Source organism: Etheostoma cragini, chromosome 17, assembly GCF_013103735.1.
Source record: "Etheostoma cragini isolate CJK2018 chromosome 17, CSU_Ecrag_1.0, whole genome shotgun sequence".
Classification (NCBI taxonomy): Eukaryota; Metazoa; Chordata; class Actinopteri; order Perciformes; family Percidae; genus Etheostoma; species Etheostoma cragini.
The window spans coordinates 25189248-25210922 of record NC_048423.1 but is presented as its reverse complement, the minus strand read 5'-3'; the positions used below and the strand labels follow the sequence as shown (position 1 = coordinate 25210922).

At 42.0% G+C, this 21675-nt stretch overlaps 1 protein-coding gene across 2 annotated transcripts in view; it reads left to right on the top strand.

Annotated features, from left to right (window-relative positions):
* shtn1 (shootin 1) overlaps positions 1 to 21675 on the top strand; it is a 31633-nt gene that overhangs the window by 5558 nt on the left and 4400 nt on the right. The window contains exons 4-16 of one of the 2 annotated variants that reach the window (XM_034899093.1): positions 1671 to 1765; positions 7903 to 8074; positions 9929 to 10011; positions 11042 to 11123; positions 11505 to 11599; positions 11747 to 11893; positions 14370 to 14523; positions 14887 to 15004; positions 16595 to 16677; positions 18585 to 18688; positions 20002 to 20052; positions 20708 to 20828; positions 21419 to 21669. In XM_034899093.1, coding sequence (XP_034754984.1) covers positions 1671 to 1765; positions 7903 to 8074; positions 9929 to 10011; positions 11042 to 11123; positions 11505 to 11599; positions 11747 to 11893; positions 14370 to 14523; positions 14887 to 15004; positions 16595 to 16677; positions 18585 to 18688; positions 20002 to 20052; positions 20708 to 20828; positions 21419 to 21450 — 1337 coding nt within the window. In that variant the 3' untranslated portion in view covers positions 21451 to 21669. Of the gene's footprint in view, positions 1 to 1670; positions 1766 to 7902; positions 8075 to 9928; positions 10012 to 11041; positions 11124 to 11504; positions 11600 to 11746; positions 11894 to 14369; positions 14524 to 14886; positions 15005 to 16594; positions 16678 to 18584; positions 18689 to 20001; positions 20053 to 20707; positions 20829 to 21418; positions 21670 to 21675 lie in introns of those variants that run through there. The other variant, XM_034899094.1, reaches the window with a different exon arrangement.

The window sequence follows — 21675 nt, the reverse complement described above, 5'->3', positions numbered from 1 at the left end:
TTCAACATGCTGCCGCTCGTCTCCTCCCCGGGACTCGGAAGCGGGACCCTCACCGGCTCCCAGTTCATTTTAGGATTGATTTTAAGATTCTATTGTTGGTTTTTAAAGCCCTTCATGGATTAGCTCCCGTCTGTATCACCGATCTGCTGAAGCCACATGCTCCTTCAAGGTCATTAATGTCTGCGAACCGGTCTCGTTGTCCCTAAACCTCGGCTCAAGAGCAGAGGGGATCGAGTTTCTCAGATTCTGGAATGAATGGCCTCTTCGTGTGAGACCGGCCCCAGCCGTCCACTTTTTAAATCCAACTAAAACCCATTTTTATTCCTTGGCTTTTAATCCGCCGTGAGAACTGTATGTTGAATTTTTCTGGTGTTGTATTCTGAATATGTATTGTTTCATGTCAATGTCCAGCAGTTTCGTCAAGCTGATGTTTTTAAATGTGCTCTGATGGATGGATGGATTGATTGGTTAAGGGTTACTGGTTGGGCAGAAAGGCTTCTTAAAGTGTGTAAGATTTTCATCTAGCTGATCTGCGTGTCCTTGGCAGGTTTCCTGCCGTACATGTAAACGGAGTGCCACTGAAATTAAACTACGTGGATGTAGGTGCCTCATTTAATTAATTTTCACAGAAGAACACAGATTGTAAATTCATAAGGTTATTTAGTGATGGAACATTCTGTAGATTGCACTTAATTCTATGGTGAAAATGAATGTTTCTGATACAGTTCCAAATATAAGGATGATTGTACAAACACACAAACACACACACTCACACACACACACACAAACACACACACATACACACACACACACACACACACACACACACAAACACACACTGTCAGTGAAACATTTATTTCACTTGTAAAGAAGAACATAATGTTGATGTACTGCATTTTCTGATCTTACTCTATTGCTGGAGACGGACAGGATGTAGTCGCTGTTGGTGGGACCGCATTAACAGAAAATATTTAGCTCAATCGTTGGTAAAAAAACACATCAAAAATATTTTATGGGAACTAATTGATTTTAAAAATTGTCACAAAAAAGAATCCCTCTACATACAGTTTTAACAACGTAATATTACTTATTTATTTGTATCAGGTGCCTGACAAAGGAAATAATAAGCCTACGAGAGTTGACCCGTTTCCAGCCCCTAATGTTGGTCTGGCTCTGTTGAGATTGTGGTTTCATTTCACAACAGCGACAGCCAACGCTGAGGCTTCCAACGGGCGCAGCTGTAGCGCGGCCATGGCCACTCGACAATCTTTTTGATTTCACAGACGTGCCGCAGCGCGTTTCAGCAGCAGCTCCGCTCTGCACCCAGGGGAAACGTTAGCGTTACCTGGCTCCGTCACTGATGGAGGCCGGTAGACGTGGATGCTGCTCCGCAGGGTGCTCCGTTTGCGGGACTGTGGTGGCGGTGAGAGGCTTGAATTCTGTCTCTCAGAATCCCAAACCACAAATGCAGTTGTTGAACATTAGAGCATGCTTCTATATTGAAATCAGAAAAAGAAACGTAATGAATTGTCTTGCTAAAAGGGAACTTATCTCGTCAGAGGCCAAAGGGGCAGGTGCATGAGCAGTAGCTGGGCTTCATCTGTGCACAGGCCTGAATGTGGTTAGGGTAAGGTGTCTCTTCTTTGTCTTTAATTCTCTGTTTCTCTTAGTTTCCCAGATGGTAATTGAAGAGGTTAATGCCATTCAGGAGGACCTGGAGATCGAGAGGACATGTAGAGAGAGTGCTGAAGCCCTGGCCTCCAAGGTACACTTCATCTGCATACAAATACTGCTAACAATACTGCTCAAAGACAAGGAACCAGGGGTCTGTCATACCATGTGGGTCATTTCTATGAGTCTGGATTTAAGTTGGAATCAAGTAAAACAGGCTCACAACCAAGGGAATGTTACCAATACATTTACATGACATCACATTACATTACATTTTGTTTTTTAGCAAACGTATGTTGATTCAGAGCAAATCTGACTAAATAAATATTAAAGCATCAAATGAAGACCCTCTGTTCAGTGGATCCAGAAACCGTCACTTTGACCTGTCCAATTTGTATGTTGCAATCAAAAGCACTCTTGGAGTTCTGCTGCTGTCCCCCTCTCTTAGTGTCTAAAATTGCATTGCATTCTTTTGATTCAGAGCCCACTTTTTGGATTCCTTGCTAAAATGTGAGTTGTGATTGGGAGTGGGGGAGCCTGGCACATGGTGATTTTGTAGCCCACTGGTGTTGAGCTTATCACTGTAATCATTTCTCATTCAATTTCTGGACAAAAGCCCTCACATTGCACCTGGTTGGACCAGATTTTGGTTAGTGGGAGGCTGAGGGATTATTATGGTGAAGGTCGACATTCAGGCCTTCCCCCCCAACCCCCGCTCCTTGTCCTTCAGTCCTCCTTCCTTCGGGTTGTTTGTCCTCTTCATCTTAACAGGGTGACAAGTAAGATTTTTACAGCCACAGACGACCACAGCGAGTTGACTCTGTTGCTATTGGATCGATGGTTACTCTGCCAGACTGGGCTTTTCCAGAAGGAGGAGGAGCTGCACCAATGGACAGTATGATAAACATCATATGTTTTTATGCGTGGGTTTAACATGTTTGATTAAAGTGGAAACCAGTCCGCATAAACATAATTTGTTATGTCCAATAAGGTATTCAAAGTTGCCCTGCTGGCGATCAGATCGCATATCGGCCCTGATTGGAGGATTTGAAAATAAGCGACCAGCCCATAAGCGCCACTAACACAGTTATGGGCTACTGTCAGTTGAAGACATCTAGAGCCGGTTGAGCTTCTACGCTGTTCTGCATGTTGAAGGCCGAAGGCTGTAATGTGGCCATGTTTACATAATTACATTAAATACATACATACATTACATACATTAAATAACAAAGCTTTCTCATTGCAATAATTACAGAACCCATTCATTGTTTATGGTCCTTATGTTCTTAGTTGGAATGTTGTTAAGGCAAACAGTTAACTTTAAGCCATATCTATAATTGAAAAATAATTTGGAAACTGTCAGTGTCCCGTCTCCATGCCAACAACGTTCTGAACCAATCAGGATCTTCCTGAACCCTTTGACGCCTGATTGCCGTTGTCTACGGCTCATTGGATTCAAGTGTCAGCTTTTTGACACCTGATCCGATCCCCATTTTTTGAATATTACGATACCGGAACCTGATCAGAGTCTTGAGTGTGCTCAGATAATAGAGCTGCATGCTGATTTTTGTTTTACAAAAATAATGAAGTTAACAAAGTAACTAAATATATAGTTTAAGCTTATTACATTAAATGAGTCTTTTCTCTCAACACCAAAACAGTTTTCTTTAGGATCCCCGCCCCCCTACCAAAAAACTACCTGGACAACCAAAACTAAACTTAGTGACGCTTAGTCCGTCTCTGATTGTCTTCTGGTGTTTACCGACGTCGGCTCCAGTGAATAACAGCCTGTAACCACACACACACACACACACACACACACACACACGCACACCCTGTGATTTCCTGTGTTGTGTGTGAGGATACCGGGCTTTAGGCTTATACATTTTCATGTTTCCATATTAACCAAAATTAATTTGATTCCTAGCTGGTCTAGACTGCGAGGCTATATGACTGCCACAAACAAAAACTATAAATAATAATAATATTATACAGTACATTAGCTGACAAAGAGCTGGAAGGCAAAATATATTCCTGACAAATCGCAAACAACACTCTAAAATTACTTTTTTATTTCTTCTTGCCTTTGACACATGACTATTGAAATTATTGTCTGAAAAAGACCAGAAAATATAAATAATTTTAAATACAAAATGTAAGGTAACTAATCATGAATGTAATAAAGCCACAATGTAGAAGAATGTCTCCCGTCTGGCGTTGAGATCATACATCACCATCAAGTCTCTCGCCACGCAGTTCAAAGTACGTATTGAAGCTACGGTGGCCTTCATGCTTCAAAAAGTGAAAGTGGACAAAAGGCCGTGTATCGGGCGTGGTTGCTTCCCCGCAGCATCAGCAGCAGCTGGGAGTGGAAAACGTGAAAGGCGGAGCTGTACGTCCTGCATGTCCCTTCCTGGCTAACGTATTTCAAGATGGCGCATGACCACCACAGTTCATGCAAGCGTAAATGTAAAACGTAATGTAATGTAATGTAATGTAATGTAAAAATAGGAATTGATGGTGGTGGTCACTATTCATGGAAAAGGACAAGTTTGTGAACGGTAACACAGATTTGGATAATGAAACACTGCAACCGTTCCAGACTGTAGCTTTAAGAGAGCTGGGCACACAGCCCCGTTCATTCCAGTGAGAGCTGCTCCGCAACGCATAAAGCAGTCATGGAGCTCGGAAAATACCTGCCTCTTCCCCGTCGACTGGCCCATGACATCAAGATGGACATGCACACTAGCGACATTTTGTTAAAGTTGTCGTAGCAACACCACTCGTTTATGAGCTTCTTTCCAGGAGAAAGGAGTGTACGCGGAGAACTCGTCGTTTATTGTCCTAAATAACGTGAAACATTGTGTTTTCATCCTTTTCATTGTGTGATGCATATCAATTCAATTCAATTCAATTTTATTTATAGTATCAATTCATAACAAGAGTTATCTCAAGACACTATACAGATAGACCACACTCCAGAATTAACAAGGACCCAACAGTTCTAGTAGTCTAGTATATCATATAAACAACAGATGTATTAGGGGAACCAAGGGGATGTAACATTATGTTACAGAGACGTTAATAACACTATACAGCCCTCGTATGTATTCTAGGATAACACCCATGCTGAGTTACAGCCACATGGCCGTTGTTACTGGAAGCGTCATAGGGCCTGCAGTGCAGGGCGACGTGGGACGGGGTGCGTTCATTCTGTGTGTTCATCGAGTGTGTTCATCATGCATGGTTAAATAACTCAGGATTCAGCAACAAATGCATGTTATTAGTCATTAGGGCTTGTAACTGACATACTGATTTGTCTTGTAGTTGACCTGCTTCTCGCTTTCTTTCTTTCGTCTTACATTTCATTTCTGTTGTTTTTCTGGAAATTTTCAATACAGTCATTCTTTTGTCAGTAACTCGTGACTCCGACTAACCCTAACCATAAGTTATATGGGTATGACAGTTTATTAACATAACCATTCAAGAAAGTTGGAAAAGGTTTCTGCCTCAGTGTCCTTGTTTATCCAACCAAAGCCAGGTTAGGCAGGCAGAAAACGCTGTTTCCATCTCGCGGATGTTAATCTGTCAGACTCCTCTCGTGTGCTGCATTTGTATCCATTGTTCCAAAAAGAAATATTCCAAAAATCAACATAAACACAGCCCTTGTTTTTCAAGAAAGCCTACCAAATATGTAACACATTTTTGTTATTGTACTATGTGGATGCAAATGTGAAATGTTTGGAAGTTTCAGGGTTTGCAAAGTGAATATTTGGCAACTGATGACAACGAATCAAATGTGATGAATTGCCACAGCCTTGAAGTGTGGGAGAGATATTATTTTGAGTCACTTTTCTTTTCTTTAATGTATGAGGCTATGTCCACTGGACAGGGCTGCCTAGCTGCCTACTAGCCCACTCCTGGTCTTACAGCAGGAATTAATCTATTTGTTCGTAAGAATATATCGGCTAAAAGCTTGCTTCGGGGCAGTCTAAGTGACTACTCTCTGTCAAGATTTATTTGATTTTGATGGTCTCTTCTTTATGAGCTCACTGCTCCTTTTCTCCTCTTCCTCCTTGATTTACAACAGCATCCATACCTAGACACTCCCTGTGCTTGCCTTGCTAATACAGCATGGGGGGGGCGTGGGGGAGGGGTGTCAGGCAGCTTGATAGTCCTTGATTAGCCATATCCAAGAATATATCCATACATCAACTATTCATAACTTACTTTACCTGCAACACATTCATCCACCATGAATCCAAGTGCTGGGGTAGTTGACCTGTCAACACGTGCACACACTCTGCACTCCGAGGGTTTAACATCACTTTGTTACTCATCTACTTTTAAATCAAACCCAAAACACACGAGGAGGTGTTCCCAGTGGAGGACAGACTGACTGAGGTCTGAATTCATTTCTTTGTACCTAATGATGGTAATTTTGCATACCAAACATTCCCAAGCCCACTCTGAATGAAGCTACATTTCAGAGCAATTTCTTTACACCTCACCAAACATTTGGAATTAAAAAGGCAATTTACCACCAATCAAATCCAAACATGTCTTTGATGCTTCAAGTTTTTGTGTTGATGTTAGCCTGATGCTAAGTCAGCCTTGATTTATCTATGGAATTGTATATGTACTTCTCTCATGAATTGTAGATGATTATCAGAAGAATGTGATTCCATGTTATGTATTGTTAATTGCATTTCAGAACAAAAGGAGAAGCAGTCTGAAGGGCATCATCAAAAGATGGAATTACTGAAATCTGCTCCCACCAGGATGCCATTAATAAATGTTTCTTTCATGGCTTGCTTTTTCTGTTTCTCTGCTTTTGTCAGAGCTGCTTCCTTTAGATGCCATCTAGAACCATGCATAATTGGCATCCATCTCCTTTACATAGGCTTCATTCATGTGTTACTTAGCGATGGTCTGCTTATGGTCGTCCTGATGATTGAGCTGTTAGAAATGGATTGGCCATAGCGGCAGTTTAGTATGTATGCTTCATGTAGAACTGATAAATTTGCAAATAATTTCAAAAGGAAATGTCACATAAAAATACGTGTTAGAAGTGATAATCACACAGAAAAACACGATGACTGAAATGGAAGATGCAAATACATATCACATCAAAAAAGCTGTGATTACATCTAAAAGGAGAGATATTCGCTGCCTTTTCCCGGCTTCTCTAACGATGTGTGTTTTTTCCACCTTATCATTGCCTTTGCAAGCGTCCTGCTATTATGACTGATTGCAGGGCCAAAGAAAAGAAGAAATCAACATCTCATCTGCCTGTCGCTCTGCTTCTCATCTGTCTGTCGCTCTGCTACCTCATTTCTTTGCCTGTTTACCACGAGCTTAATGCAAAGCCCGCTTGTCGCTCTATGCAGATTTGAGAATGAATGCGCTGCGGGATGCAGGCTCCGCTAGTTCGTCTTAGATTTATGACATCTTTTAGGGAATAGGTGCTGAATATGCCATAAGTTGTGCATGCAGAGTTTGTTCATGTGTCTGCACAGTGCAATCTGGTGAGGTATGGTGGGAAGGGAAACTATTTACACTATTTTCCATTTTATGGCGTACACAGTTTGAAAAGAGAAATGTTGCTGCTGTTTTATCTCCTTTGCTGCTAATCGTGTCCAACCCATTGTAGATAGCAGCTGTAGCAGAAGAAAGCAGGTCCCTGTTTTTAAGTGATTCATTCAAACCATCACTTTTTTCATATCACCTTCATGTATGTTCAAGATTTAAAATGTCTGAACCAATACATTGTATGAAAAACTACACACGTAGGACATGAGCCCCGGTCTCCAGGGGGAAAGTCCTGTGTTGTTTGACCTAAGTTGACATTTAGAACTATTAGGTAGAGATAATTCTTTCTAAAGTACTTAAGGCCACAATTGAACACCTCTATTTGATTGATATTATAATTAAACTTGATTGGGATTATTTCCCCAAACATAGATTGCCAATTTCGACATAAAAAAGGGACTTTATCTTATATAATATAATATCTTTATACTTTGTCTTTTATTTCATAAATCAATGCTAGTGGTCACCCTTTACACCTTTTACTAATATTTAAATAATGAAATGTTTTTAAAGTAGCCTTTTTTTCCTAAAAAACAGTTTTAGGCAACAAGGTTTTCAACGAGCTGGACGATGTTCATGATGTTGCTGAATATATTCAGCATCGACAGTCACATGTGATTATACGTTGTGTTTGTGTAGTTGAACCGTCAGAACCGGTCTCTGAAGAGGAAGAGCATGATGCTGCTGCCCCTCCTCGGCCCAGACGCCATCGCTGAGATCAGCCTGGACGATGAAGAGGAGAACGAGAGTGAAGAGCTAAATGCAGCTAGCATGGTCTGCTTCTCTGCCCAGTGCCAGACCACCATCTCAGGTGTGTAAACTAGTCATTTATTAGTCTCGCATTGCCAGACCTTCCTCCACAGCGCTGCAAAGGAAGGTCTGGCTAGTAGACACAACAGCTTGGATATGAGAACAACGTGCTCTGGTTTATTGGCATTTCTTTAAACCAATCACAGTCGTCTTGGGCGACACTGAACATGTGTACGTTCAGAAGTAGTTTTAGTCGTCAACAGAAAACTCTGATTGGACAGATAGTCTAGCTAGCTGTCTGGATTTACCCTGCAGAGATCTGAGGACCAGGTAACCATAGTCCTCAGATTGGACAGATAGTCTAGCTAGCTGTCTGGATTTACCCTGCAGAGACCTGAGGAGCAGTCCTCAGTAGAATGTAATGGATATAGACTAGTCGTTTTTTAAGTGCTAAACTGTGCATTGCATATTCATGAAGTAACAGTAACTACATGCACTATGTTCAGTGAGTGAGGCTGGTGATGCAGCATTCATTCATCTACTTCCCAACCAATCCAGCCGTCTGTGGGAAATGTCATGTTCACTTCCTTAAGTCATTACGTAATTATAGCCGAGGTGATAATGGATGATGCCTGTCCCATCATGTTGTTGAAGGCTGTTGGCGTTAGAAGGAGAAGGACAATCATGCCATTTGGAAATGATACACTCTGATGTAGAATATGATTGAATACATTAATAAGTTGACTTGCTCAAAGATTGTGGGTTTTATTTTGTTACATAATTGCACGTTAACGGGCAGTACAATATGTTGGCTGTCGCTGAGTAGTCTCTCATAGCCAGCCAGACGCTGGTTTGGAGCTGTGCAGCGGCTCTGACTCCTTCTGCGGACGCAGACCATTAAATTAGCAAAATAAACTAACAATCGGCCAAAAAACAACAAGCGGTGAAGTACCCAGCCAACCAGCCGGTAGCCATTGTGTTCCTCCAATCGCCCAATCCCAATGGGCGGCTAGTCAAAGCACTTCCTGCCAGTGAACACATCATTTTCAGTTAATGTGAGAGTTTTATCCATCAGAATGCTTGTCCTACTTAACAAAGGGCATCCCATCCCCCCAAAAAAACAATTCCAGGTGTCAGTGACCTTTTCTGCTTAAGTACCCTCACAAATGTCTCAGCCTGGTCCTGCTGTGAGCTGCGTTGTAGTAACCGGTGTAATCTCTATGTAATTTCAAAGATTTCAGAACTAAAGTGTTCTTTGAATTTCCTCGGCAAACAAATTTGAACATTTTATAACATTTTATGCAGTTTACACATGAAGCAGATGACTGACGTCCACACAAAAACAATAGTCTGTTGCTACTGCTGTTGTTTTTTATTAAATGTCACACTGTATTCTGTCGCATTATATTTAATTTTGCGATCACCTAAAGTATGACAAAGAAATAAATGAATGGCGGGTTCTGTATTTTCTCCTGTTTTCTCATCTTTTCACAGCTGCTGCGGGTAAACATATACTAAATATTCACAATCTAAAAGCACCACCAATCTTGTATTTGATCACATGCTCTGTACTGTGATATTAGTTTATAGGCCAGTCCCACTGACCTTGGCCGTAGCAACAGATTCCTACAGCCATGAGTTACCGTTACGTTTCATGGATTTGGTCAGGTGACACAATGTCATCCAAACTCTTACTCTCTGGCCTTTTAGTTTTTAGTATTTTTTTATTCTCGGGTATGATTATTGTTGGCTATGGACTGTTGTATGTTGTGTGTAACTATGCCTGACGACAAATTAAGTTTTTTTATTATTAATAGAAAAAAATTCAACCATCCAAGGTAACAAAATAGTCCCAAAGAACGAGTCTTGATTGATGTGTGTAGGAAAGATCTCGGTTACATTTTCTTTGTTTCAGAGCTACAGAATGAGCTGGCGAACCGGCCAGCGGTCGCTGATCTAGAAGCAGTGAGAGAACAGCTGAGGGAAACCAGGGAAGACGTAAGTTGAAGATTTCTGTTTTTCACTTGGATTCTGTGCACCATACATGTTTGCTCATAATAAATCTATGTGAACGGCAAGGCTACCCACGTGTTGACAGCTTGGAACTAAGAAGAGGTCTGTCCTCTTCTTTTGTTTGAAGTCGAGCACCCAGCTGAGCCCGCAGCAAAGTTCAGATTAATTGCAATTATTAATAGTAAATGCAACGTTTCTATCACTCCGGCCTGATTTTAGCCTTCCATCACTGTGACTCATCAGTCACAACAACAGAGTTACATGTAAGTAACAAGTAGACAACCATCCCATCTCATTGGGTACAGCTAACCAAGCTAACTAGCTAACGGCAGCTAACTCAACGGTTAGCGGTTACTTGAGCAACAAGTCAAGATTGTCTAAACCGCTTAACCATTTCAAATATTTTGTGTCCATAACTCCATAAATCACCTTACTAGTGTACTCACTGTTGTCTGGTCTTAGAACTTTTATAACATCTTAATTACAAGTCCTGCTGGGCCCACTTCACCAGAGATCAAGGGAACTATTCATGACACAGTTAGAAAAGCATTTGAAAGGAAATTAAACTTCATGACAAGTTCAAATTCTTTCACTTGACTTAAGTAATATTTATAAATGGTCTCATGACAGCTAACCACCGCCGACAGTTTAATGTAATGTTTACATAAATCTAGTTTCTTTGAGTTTGATAATTAGGTCAACTATGATATGTTTATGACATGTTGTCTAGGTTAATGTCAAGTTGCCATAACACAGCAATCAAACAATGGCAACTTTGCATTAAAAGTGTCATAATTTACCCAATGACATCCAATAACAGTCATAATCTTTCATAATGACATTTTAATGACATGCGTCATGTCATGGTTATGACGGTGTCATATCCATTATGCACACCCCTTCAAAGAAAGTGTTACCAAATCATGTTTGTCATCTCCATTTTATTATGTCAGTGATTACTAGAAAACTGAACTCGTAACATTGTCGGTACTGTTTCTCTACTTTACATTTGCAGCTGCTGAAAGAGAAACATGATAACACAGTTTTAATTGCTGAGACGGTGCGGCAAAAGAAGCTCCTGGGGAAGTATAACAGAGGTTGGTAGGGGACGGGGTGCCCAGGGGTAATGTGGTCTTCATATTTTTAAAAACACTATCTGAAAAAAAACACTACTGTCGGTGGTTTGATCCCAGTCCACATGTCGAGGTGTCCTTGGGCCCCCGTTGCTGTGCCATCGGAGTGTAGATGTGTGTGAGTGGTGTGTGGGTGTGTATCTGATGAGCAGGTGACACTATGTACAGCTACAGTGTATGAATGTGTGTAAATGGTGAATGGTTCCTGTACTAAGACTAGAAAAGCACAGAAAATACAATCCATTTTATCTGCTTATACCACTGTATCACATGCATTGCTTGTTGATAGACTTCACGTTGCATTTTTCTGGTAAAATACATACCAACGTGGGAATCTTTATCCAGTGTCTCAGTTTGCTGTGGAGGAATATGAGGCCTTACATGACACCTTGAACCTGGAGAGGGACCTGAGGACAGAGGCAGAGAGCTTTGCCAGAGCGGTGAGTTTTTCACAGTAGCCCTGCATGTTCCTCTTTTATTCCCGGTATGATGATTTCCATCATGTTGTTATGTCCCTTCCAACAATGTGTCCTGACTGTCTTCCGTTAGGGGAAATAACCCTTTTTTTCTTGTTGTCCTTTCTTCAGATGATGGTCGAGCAAAAAAAGCTGAAGAGACAGAGTCAGATCCTGATGCAAAGCTCCTCGCCTGGTCAAGCTCTACAAGAAGCCCTCAGCCAGGTCACCAGACTGACCCAGGAACTGGAGACACAGAGGCTGGAGCACCAGAGCCAGGTCCGTGCACACAACCACGCCCAAACTAGACTAATGTCTGGATGTCACATCATACAAATAGCTCTTGGTTGGGTATGATGGACATAGAAGAGTGAGCAAATACAACTCTACAGAATGCAAGCTCTTCAAGCATGTGGAAGTTCGGCCTCATGATGGGACGTCCACATTTGTCTCCTCATAAAAGTCTCATAAGCACTTCTAATTTGGGGACTTTTACTTTTTACTTTCAATTACATGTTCAATGTGCAGTTCTAGAAACAACACACAAACCCACATTTGAGACGGTGGAGGAGCCAAACAGGTCTTACTGCTAAATAAGCACCAGGCTTACAAGTACAACAGGCACTTCATTCAGAATCATAAGTTCTTTTTGTTTTTTTATGAAAACAGTTTCTGCTCCTGTTCTTAAAGTTATCAATCAGCAGCCACTCAGGGGATTGTTGCTTGCTACCAACATGTGGCCATCTAGTCTACAATAAGCCGCTAGTGGTCTTGTGAGACAAAATGCTGTTCATGAATTTCCCTGATTAAAACAAACTTGGAATAGAAAAGCTACAGGGTACAGCAAATTAAAATACTACTACTAACATAAATAGTAGTGTATTCTAGCATGTGCACAAACAGTCAAGAAAAAACAAAAGTGCAGAGGTTATTCTCAGAGTTTTGGACAGATATTAGTTAATTGTTACTAAAGAAACCACTAACTGTAGTCATCCGCAATTAGCTCGTTAGCTCGGTTAGCAGTACAGCTGACTCAACCAAGGGGTGCAGTAGCCAAACCTGGAAAGAAAACCATCTCGGTAGTGTATTCATGTTTTAAACCTGACTCCAGCTCCAGGGTAAGTCTTGGAGGCCGTGTTTGGTCCCGGTCCGGTGACTCTGACCGTGTTCACCGACAGAGTCAGCTAACCTATTAGCATGGTGGACCAACGCAACGCACATTCAGCACAATGGGCCACTGTAAACGCTAATCAATATCCGCTCTGGGTGTCCGAAAATAGTCCAATAATTTACTTTTCCACATGAAGACAGACACTTTCAAGAGAGAATCAATGCATCTAAGAGTTAGTTTCCCCCACCTCTGACCTGTAGTGCCTCTAATTCATATGCATCAAAGCACTGTTTTTTCAGCTGGTTGATTATAAAGGGGGGGCCAGCCTGCTGAGTTAGCACGGGCCATGCCGGTAAAACCTAGGGGCCGTGACCTGCTAGATTAATAATAAAATCCCCCCAGCTTCCCCCCAGCTTCCTCCCACCTCCTCTGGCACTGATGGATACAGTTTGAGCTGAGTGGGATCACATGGTCTCTCCTGGTGCCGGGGTGGAGGTTAGCCATACCCTTCATTTGAGGAACAATTAAAACCCTGGTTAAGATACTGGGGGTGGGGAGTGGATGACTGAATGTCAGTTGGCAGTGACCCAATGCTACTCAACAGAACCCCCCCCCCCCCCCCCCCCCCCCCCCCCCCCAGCGTTGTGTTAGCTTGTTTTTGGACACGAACATTTATCCGTATAGTTATATTCCTTTAACTCATATATTCAGGATTCTGGGGGTGCGTGGGATTTCCCCCTTTCTGGTCTATATATCCTCTGCTGAGTTATTTTTATCCTCCGGTGGGGACAAAATGTATCCCTCCTCAAAGTTATCAGTGCTGCTTCTCCAATACTGTAGACAGGATATTATAGAACTTAAATAGAAGTATATTGAACTAAGTAAGCTGTAACATGAACATGTGCAATAGAAGGATCGTCTGAGCAGCGGTTGCTGGTTTTATTTAGACTCTACAGAGCTCCAGGACCCGGCTACCAGCACAGGTGTTCAGCCACCACCAGGTGATTGTGAGCCGGGTACAGGTCCTGCGACTTGATGGTCCTCTAAGGGGCCGTAGTGGAGTTTAGACCTAAAAGGCGGAGCGTCACGCGTTGATGACACAAAAACCACTCGTTAAGTTTCGGAAAAAGATCGTGGTTTGGATTAAAACACTGAAAGTTTTATTTTTGCCTTGAAGTGAACTCTGCTCTCTGACTTGAAAGCACGTTTTTAATTTATAGATCATTTTCCATTAAATATTGAAGTTCATACATAATTGTGGCTAATTCAATTCAGTTCAATTTTATTTATATTAGAAGTTCATAACAATAGTTATCTCAGGACACTTTACAGATAGAGCAGGTCTAGACCACACTCTATAAAATTATAGAGTGTGGTCTAGAGCTCCTCTACAAAGACCCAACAGTACTAGTAGTTCCCACAAGAACAAGCATTTAGTTGGACAGTGGCAGGGAAAAAGAGACAGACAGACCCTGACTATAAATAACAAGTGGCACTTTGTCCACAGGATCAAAATGGGGATTTAATTCACCACACTGCATATATTCACGCTGAGGGGAATATTGTCACGTTAAAAATAAGCTAGTTGAGGATCCCTGCGGTGTGTCTGTGGTGAACATTGAGTGTGTGTCCATCCGTCGTCAGATAAAGCAGATGGAGGACAGGCTGCGGAGCTGTGAGGTCCAGAGGGAGCTGACGGCATTGAGGCGTAAGCTGGAGCTCGTGGAGGACGAGAAGAGAGAGTACAGTAACAAATGCTCCAAGGCTGAAGTGGAGGTCAAGGATCTGCGGAGTACAGGTGAACACATGTTTGGAACTGTAAGCATAAGACATACTGTGGGGTTTTACACTGTATGCTATGAGGACAATGCAGATTAGAACAGTATAGAGCAGAGAGCTCCAACAGGGGGTCCGGGACCCTTAGGGGGTCTTCGGAGTTAGTGGAGGGAGGGCCCGCATTATTGTTTATTTACCTAAAAAGTAATTTAAAAGTTAATGAGAATAGGGGGACCACTGTGTGTGGGCTACACCAATGGCAACAGGCCCTGTTAGGTGTAATGCATGATTCAGGAAGCCCATTGGTTGGTCCTCAGAGTCTCCTTCTCTGTTCCCGGTTTTGTTGCTGTGGGTCTACTCTAACTGGACGGCTTTCCCTGGCCAGTCGAGGAGCTCCAGAAGAAGCTGCAGGCAGCTATCAACCCACCCCCAGCTCCAGCACCTCCCCCTCCTCCACCCCCTCCACCCCCTCCAGCCCTGGCTCCAGCCTCGAACCCACTCAGGTTTGATCCCACACGCGGTGCTCTGTACACCCCAGGCAGAATCAGGACAGTAGGGAACACTTACAAGCAGGTGGCCCTGGTGGTTGGTGCATACATACGCAAACAAGCACATTGAACATTAATATTAAATGAAGAATAAATACTGACACATTAATAATCAATCAACTACATCATCAGTCAGGGAAATCCTTCTGACTTTGATGCACCTTTTAATACTATAATATGAGTATAATAAGGAATGTGTGTAAACCAGGGACTGGCCAACTAATACAAGCAGATGGTACTAATAGTACTCTGAATATATACTCTAATTTACGTGAAGGTCCTGCAGTGAAAATGTTCCTTCGGTTAAAGTCTTTACGTATACTCAGCAACATGTTCTTAAAGTATTAAAAGTATTTGTAGAAAGTGTGAAGGATCCAACCAGCTGTTTGATTAATGACATCATCATCTCAGCTGGACCTGGAGCCGTTATATTGTTGCTAGGTTACTTTAGAATAAAACATCAGATTTATAAACTACATGTGTTTAGTGTGAATCTTAATGTGAAAAGGAACTAGTATCTAAAGGAACTAGTAACTAAAGCTGTCAGATCGATGTAGTGGAGTAACTAAAGGAACTAGGAACTAAAGGAACTAGGAACTAAAGGATCTAGGAACTAAAGGAACTAGTAACTAAAGGAACTATGAACTAAAGGAACTAGGAACTAGTAACTAAAGGAACTAGTAACTAAAGGAACTAGGAACTAAAGGAACTAGTAACTAAAGGAACTAGGAACTAAAGGAACTAGTAACTAAAGGAACTAGTAACTAAAGGAACTAGTAACTAAAGGAACTATGAACTAAAGGAACTAGGAACTAGTAACTAAAGGAACTAGTAACTAAAGGAACTAGGAACTAAAGGATCTAGGAACTAAAGGAACTAGGAACTAAAGCTGTCAGATGAATGTATGCTGATTCTGAGGCTCTGTTTGATTCTTTTGTTGCAGTTATAATTTAAAAGTGACAAAAAAAGTTTGAAATAAGGACATTCTGGTGTGCATGCAATGGGCTGGGCAATAATTTAATATGATAATTTATCGTTTCAATAGAATCATATCGTGATGAAATCATATATAGCGATATTGTGTCTAAATTGATAATAACAAGCACACACTAACTGCTGTGAAACATTTTGAGGGAATATCACTTGAAGATTTGCAGATTTATTTCAATATCACACTGTTTTTGTGCATGCACGTCACCGTATTCAGTCTACAGATGGAAATCTCTAGAATTTAATTTAATCTGTTTACTACATTGTGGATGCATATCTAACATCTCATTAAAACAATCTTTGGTGAGAGCACCAATAGTCAACCCAACAATGTCGTCGTGATATGGATCTATTTGGTTAAGACAATATCGTGATATAGTTTCTCCACGTAGCCCAGCCCGAGCACGCAAAACCAGAAGCGGATCATTTTTTTGCTGAGCGCTTACGTTGGTTACTTCCGCTGACCAAATGAGTACCAGGAAGCACTTTGGGGTCATGTGACAGCAGCTGCCTGAATACCATCCAACTGATGTTCATGTGTGCCTCCCCCTGCAGCGCGCTGTTGTCATTGATTCGAAAGAGAACAGACATCAGTACTGACATCCCACTAGTGGTCCAGGACTCAGCCAAGACACCAGGTACACGTCAAGCATCCACAACATGTGCATTATATATACTGTGTATATGCTGGATATATATCATCTGATGCAGGGCTTTGTTTGACGTGCAGTAATTATACAGCAGTATAACTACAGAATACAGTATAGTACCTGCAGTTTAAGAGTTGTTGTATAGTTAACTATTTCTACAACAGCACAAACACAAAGCTGATTCTGAAACGACAAAGAAAGAACAATCACCGCTTTATAACTAATAACAATAATAATAATTATTATTATTACTGTCTGGCACATACACACACACACACACACACACTTTAAACACGTTAGGGACGTTAAGCAAGAAATGTAAGAAAGCAAAAAGTCAGAAGAATTAAAGAACCCAATAAATGTAGGACCCGGTCACTCCATCACACGCTGGGTCCGAGCTGGAGCAGCATCCCAGAACCAGCCAGGGTTACATGGTGCATGGCGGTATTACTCAAAGGTCCGCATGTGACAGCAATGACATAATAACATATCAAGTCAGTTATAGCTTTTAGGCAACATAGATCCAAATTGAATACTTGGTTTTCCTGGTCCCCTTTTGTTCTGATACCACAACCTGGACCAATACCGATCCCCCACCAGCACCTCGACGTCTGTCAGAAACATTGGTAAAGACCGATCGATAGCAGGTCAGTTTCTCTGCATCTTTGCGTGGACTGTTCATGGCAGAATGAGGGTGTGTAGACATACTGTACCCAGCTGGACTGGGACTGATAAAGGGAGCCTTGCCAGCAGGTGGGCCATGTTTGGCTTTGTGTGGATGTACACTTTTAGGACAGATTCTTCGCACTTTTGTACAAATGAGGCCCCTCGTCTTGAATCCTATTTGTGCCTTTCAGATTTAATCCTTTTTGCCCTTTTCTCTGCAAACAAAGTCACGTTTGTGTAGAAGGACAAATGTTGAAGCAAGTGGTGCATGAGAAATTAAATCTTAAATCTCCATCATTGACCTGTTAGGTCAAGCTGGTGAATTCCTTAATTTGAGCAAACAAAGGGAAGCCTTGACTTGATGGAGCAGGTGAGACGTCCACGTCGACTCAACGGGCTGTACTGTGTCATCATTTTGTGGAACAGTTTTTGAATGTATGAGGTCTGAATTGTGGGCTGCCAGCGGGGTATTTGTTGGAATTACACACCGGGCTGAATGGGTTCCAGCACTCTGACACCTGAATAATAGTCTCTTTGGAGGGAAATATTTTACTATTACTTTAACACAAACTAGTTTTTGTGTGACATTTGGAAGACATCTTACTGACAATAGTTCCGTTGTGTGTGCCATTGAATCTTCAAAAATTAAATATTCACATTCTTTGCCACTGGGCTGCATTATAACAGAATTAGATTTTTTGTTCCTAACTTCCCATCTCTTCACCTTACAGAAATGTTGGATGAAAAATTGCTGCATAGTCTTAATCTTTTCACACAGAGAGTCAAATTAATTCCAGAATAATTTTGGTAACCTCACACATTCCAAACCTTATAGGTGTACCTTATTTTCTACAACAGTAATTATTAGTTTCTCCATGACTACTGCCAAATCCCCCCTGAAACAGGCATTACACTAACGCAGATCGTTCAGTGCTTATGGCATAATTAAAGTGCTGGAGGTTCTCCAACAAAAACTTCATGGATTGGTTCCGGGGGGCTGGTGTCATTTTCAAGCTTTTACACCCAAATGAGCTATATTTCAAGTGCAGCGCTAATGATGCCTATGAATTACACAGTGCCTACTTCTCCAAATCATTAAAACTCACTTTGGTTCTTGGCAGTCTCCCACTGAGGCAGACCCATGTTGGTGTCAGTGAAGCTGCTGAACACGACATGTGTGTTAAAAAGGACCTCTGTCTCTGGTGCTTGTGTGTATCCGTCTCTCCCAGGAGTGGACATCAGGCAGCAGGCAGTGGAGGAAATGATGCACAGGATCAAGAAAGGCGTTCAGCTCCGACCTGTCAGCCAGTCCCCTAACCGAGCCAGGAGACAGGTACCGGCAACCTTTTCCTCAATGATGTAACAACATCTGGGACCTGCTGCGGTTCAAAGCCAGTTTAAAGCTCTCACTGTAAGCTGTAGGGTGATGACAGTAAACTGTCAGTAATGGCCAATAACACTGCAGCGCTGTGTGTGTGTGTGTGTGTGTGTGTGCTCTGGCACACACACCTCCGTACTACTGCTCTCCACTGTGTGGTATCCATCCCATGTAGAATAGTCCTTTATTTATGGGGCATATAAAAATATTAAAAATATATAAAATATACACGGACTGAGGAAGTCTAGTGACGAGTCCATAGCAACCAGTTCCCCAGGGTTGACTTTCTTCTTGCTGAATGGTCTTAATATTTCATTGTTTTATTTCATGTAAATACTAGCTGACTAGAGGTGTAACTCATACGCAGGATGTGTGCATTTGTTTCCATGTTTACTGTGTTTTACAGCAATGTTAGTGAGTAAACCTAGTGAAATGCCCCCCCCCCCCCCCCCATAACAGGGGAGTGTGATGTGTAAGATGAGAAAGCAGACTTTTGTCATGGGTGTGTATGGGATTGTGTCCCACGCGACCCATTTCCTTCAGGTTCTGCGTGTCATGTGTCCTGAACTCGACCGTCGCTTTGATCTCGCAACAACGAGAAGTGGCTTGGCTTAGGAAAGTCGGCGTGAATGTTAACGCAAAGTCATGATGTCATGTTGGTCACACAGCCCCCACCTGCAGAAAGGTGGTAGAAAAGTCCAGAACAGATGGCAGATATGTCTCAGTGTGAATACTAAAGAGTAAAGACGGAGAGAGAAGATATGAAGATATGAAAACATGAAACTGAAGAGCTATTATCGGAAGGGCATGACATCGGAATTGTGACAGGAAATGTGTTGTCATCTTTGTTGAAAAATGACTAAAAAGGAAAACCAAATTGTGCATGTTGAGTGTCCATTGTTCCGGGCTCTTAAAGCCATCAGCGTGTGGGATTATCTAAGAGTTGCTTGTTTTGATAAAACATGACATATGGCCAAGACATCTTTTAGTCCTTATGTTCCTCCGCCAAATTAGATAGCATTAGGACCTGCTCAGCGAGGTAATTATAAATAATGAGGATGGGAAAATTGACGTGACTCAAAATGATTGTGTGTTTACACATTGGCTTCTGTGGAAAGCATACGTCGCCGTGCCGTGTCTCGTCTCCGTGGTAAGAGGTGCAGTTAAGCCTCTAAGTGCTGAATGGGAAAAAATAAGTATAATGTGTAATGTGTGACTGCTGTTTATTTACCAAACCCATCTTTTTCCTCCTATTTTCCTTTTATCAGATGGAGAGGCTGCCCTCCAATTCTGCCATTCAGGAACTTAAAGGAATCATGGTAATGGGATGTCCTCACAAGACATCTTTTACAGCTTGTACTTTGAGACTCTGTTTTCCTCAGTGTGCGTGGATGTCTTCACACCGCAGAGATAGAATAAGACAATGGACAAAGGTTGGACAAGCAGTCTGATGTTTTACCTAAGAGAAAGTGCTACTGCAACATTTAAAGAGCTGCAGTCGACATGTATCTACTCCTTTTACATCGTGCATCCCCCCAGCTGAAGGCAGACTCGTCCCAGCTCAGACTATGAAGCATGGCGAACCCTAATGGAAACTGTAGATGGGTTTCACTTCTGGAGGTTCAATTATGGAATGAGCAAAACGTATCTTTGTCTCTGTTGACTTCCAAAAAAGCTTTCCAATTTAAAATAATTAGGTGTTAATAAGTAAGTAAGTTATTTGATTAAAAAATGTAAAATGACATATTTAGTTTCTTTTTGTTGGATTTCTGGGAAATCTATGGATATTATGGGATAGGCAACAAAAGGCCTTTCCTTTTTCAGTTAGCTACAGTGGCAAATTGGTGGAATTACTTGTTTCTTTCATGTATACTAAACGAACTAAAAGGATTTGTCATCATTATTATTATCATCATCATCATATAGTAGTTGTCTCTCTGTTTGACTGCATGGGATTTTGTTGAAACTTTGAAGGAGAACTTCGGTAGAGCCTCCCCCCCACCGAAGGTAGCGTCTCGGTCCCCAAACGGCGACGAGCAGCTGCAGAGGATCCTGCTGAGACGCCGCGATGCACTGGAGTCCCAGCACCCCCCCAGTAAGTCTCAACCCCTTCATGTCACACTCTTGCGGGCCATCATGCATCTACCAGGTCTTCCCTAATCCGGACCCGTGGTCTCTTTCTATTGCAATCCCAATATGGACTGGTAGCAATAGCCAAATCATGGGGGGGGGGCACAATATTTGTTAAAGATAAAGTATGTGTCAAACCATTCAGAATGAAGTATTTTGGTGCTGCAGGGACGTCCCAGCCTACACTAGAAAAAGTCTTTGTTTGGTACAGGTCCTTGTAAAAACCCACTATAATTATATACATTTTTTACATTAATATTTTCAATGAAAATGAGAAATTATACAAAAGTGGTAGTTCCCTCCAGACACCTCTGCCGTCCCCCCAAGGCCTGCCTCAGTCCTTTCTTCTTCTTATTTAGATTTAAGGTGTCCTGTCCCGCAGTCTCCCTCTGTACAAACTACCCTATGTCTCCTTCTCATAAAGTAAACGAGAGTTGGAGTCCTTTTTGCCTGTAGTACAGCAGGACCCTTTTATCCTCGGGGATTGGTTGATCAGCAGTTATTCTTAGAAGGTAAGAAATGATTGTTTCAGTGAGTGTTTGGATCTTTGTGCAGGTCTCCATCCCGTCCTCTCCCCCACTGTGTGAAGGACCCCGGGCCGACATCAGCATCCGCCCATATAGACTGGACGTGGGACACGCAAGATCACATGACACAAGATCACTGTCTAGCATTTAATTTGACTAAATGATAAATAATCAAACCGAGGAGTCAGACGCCATAGTCATCCACACGCCACACGCCATACTCAGCCACACGCCATACTCAGCCACACGCCATACTCAGCCACACGCCATACTCAGCCACACGCC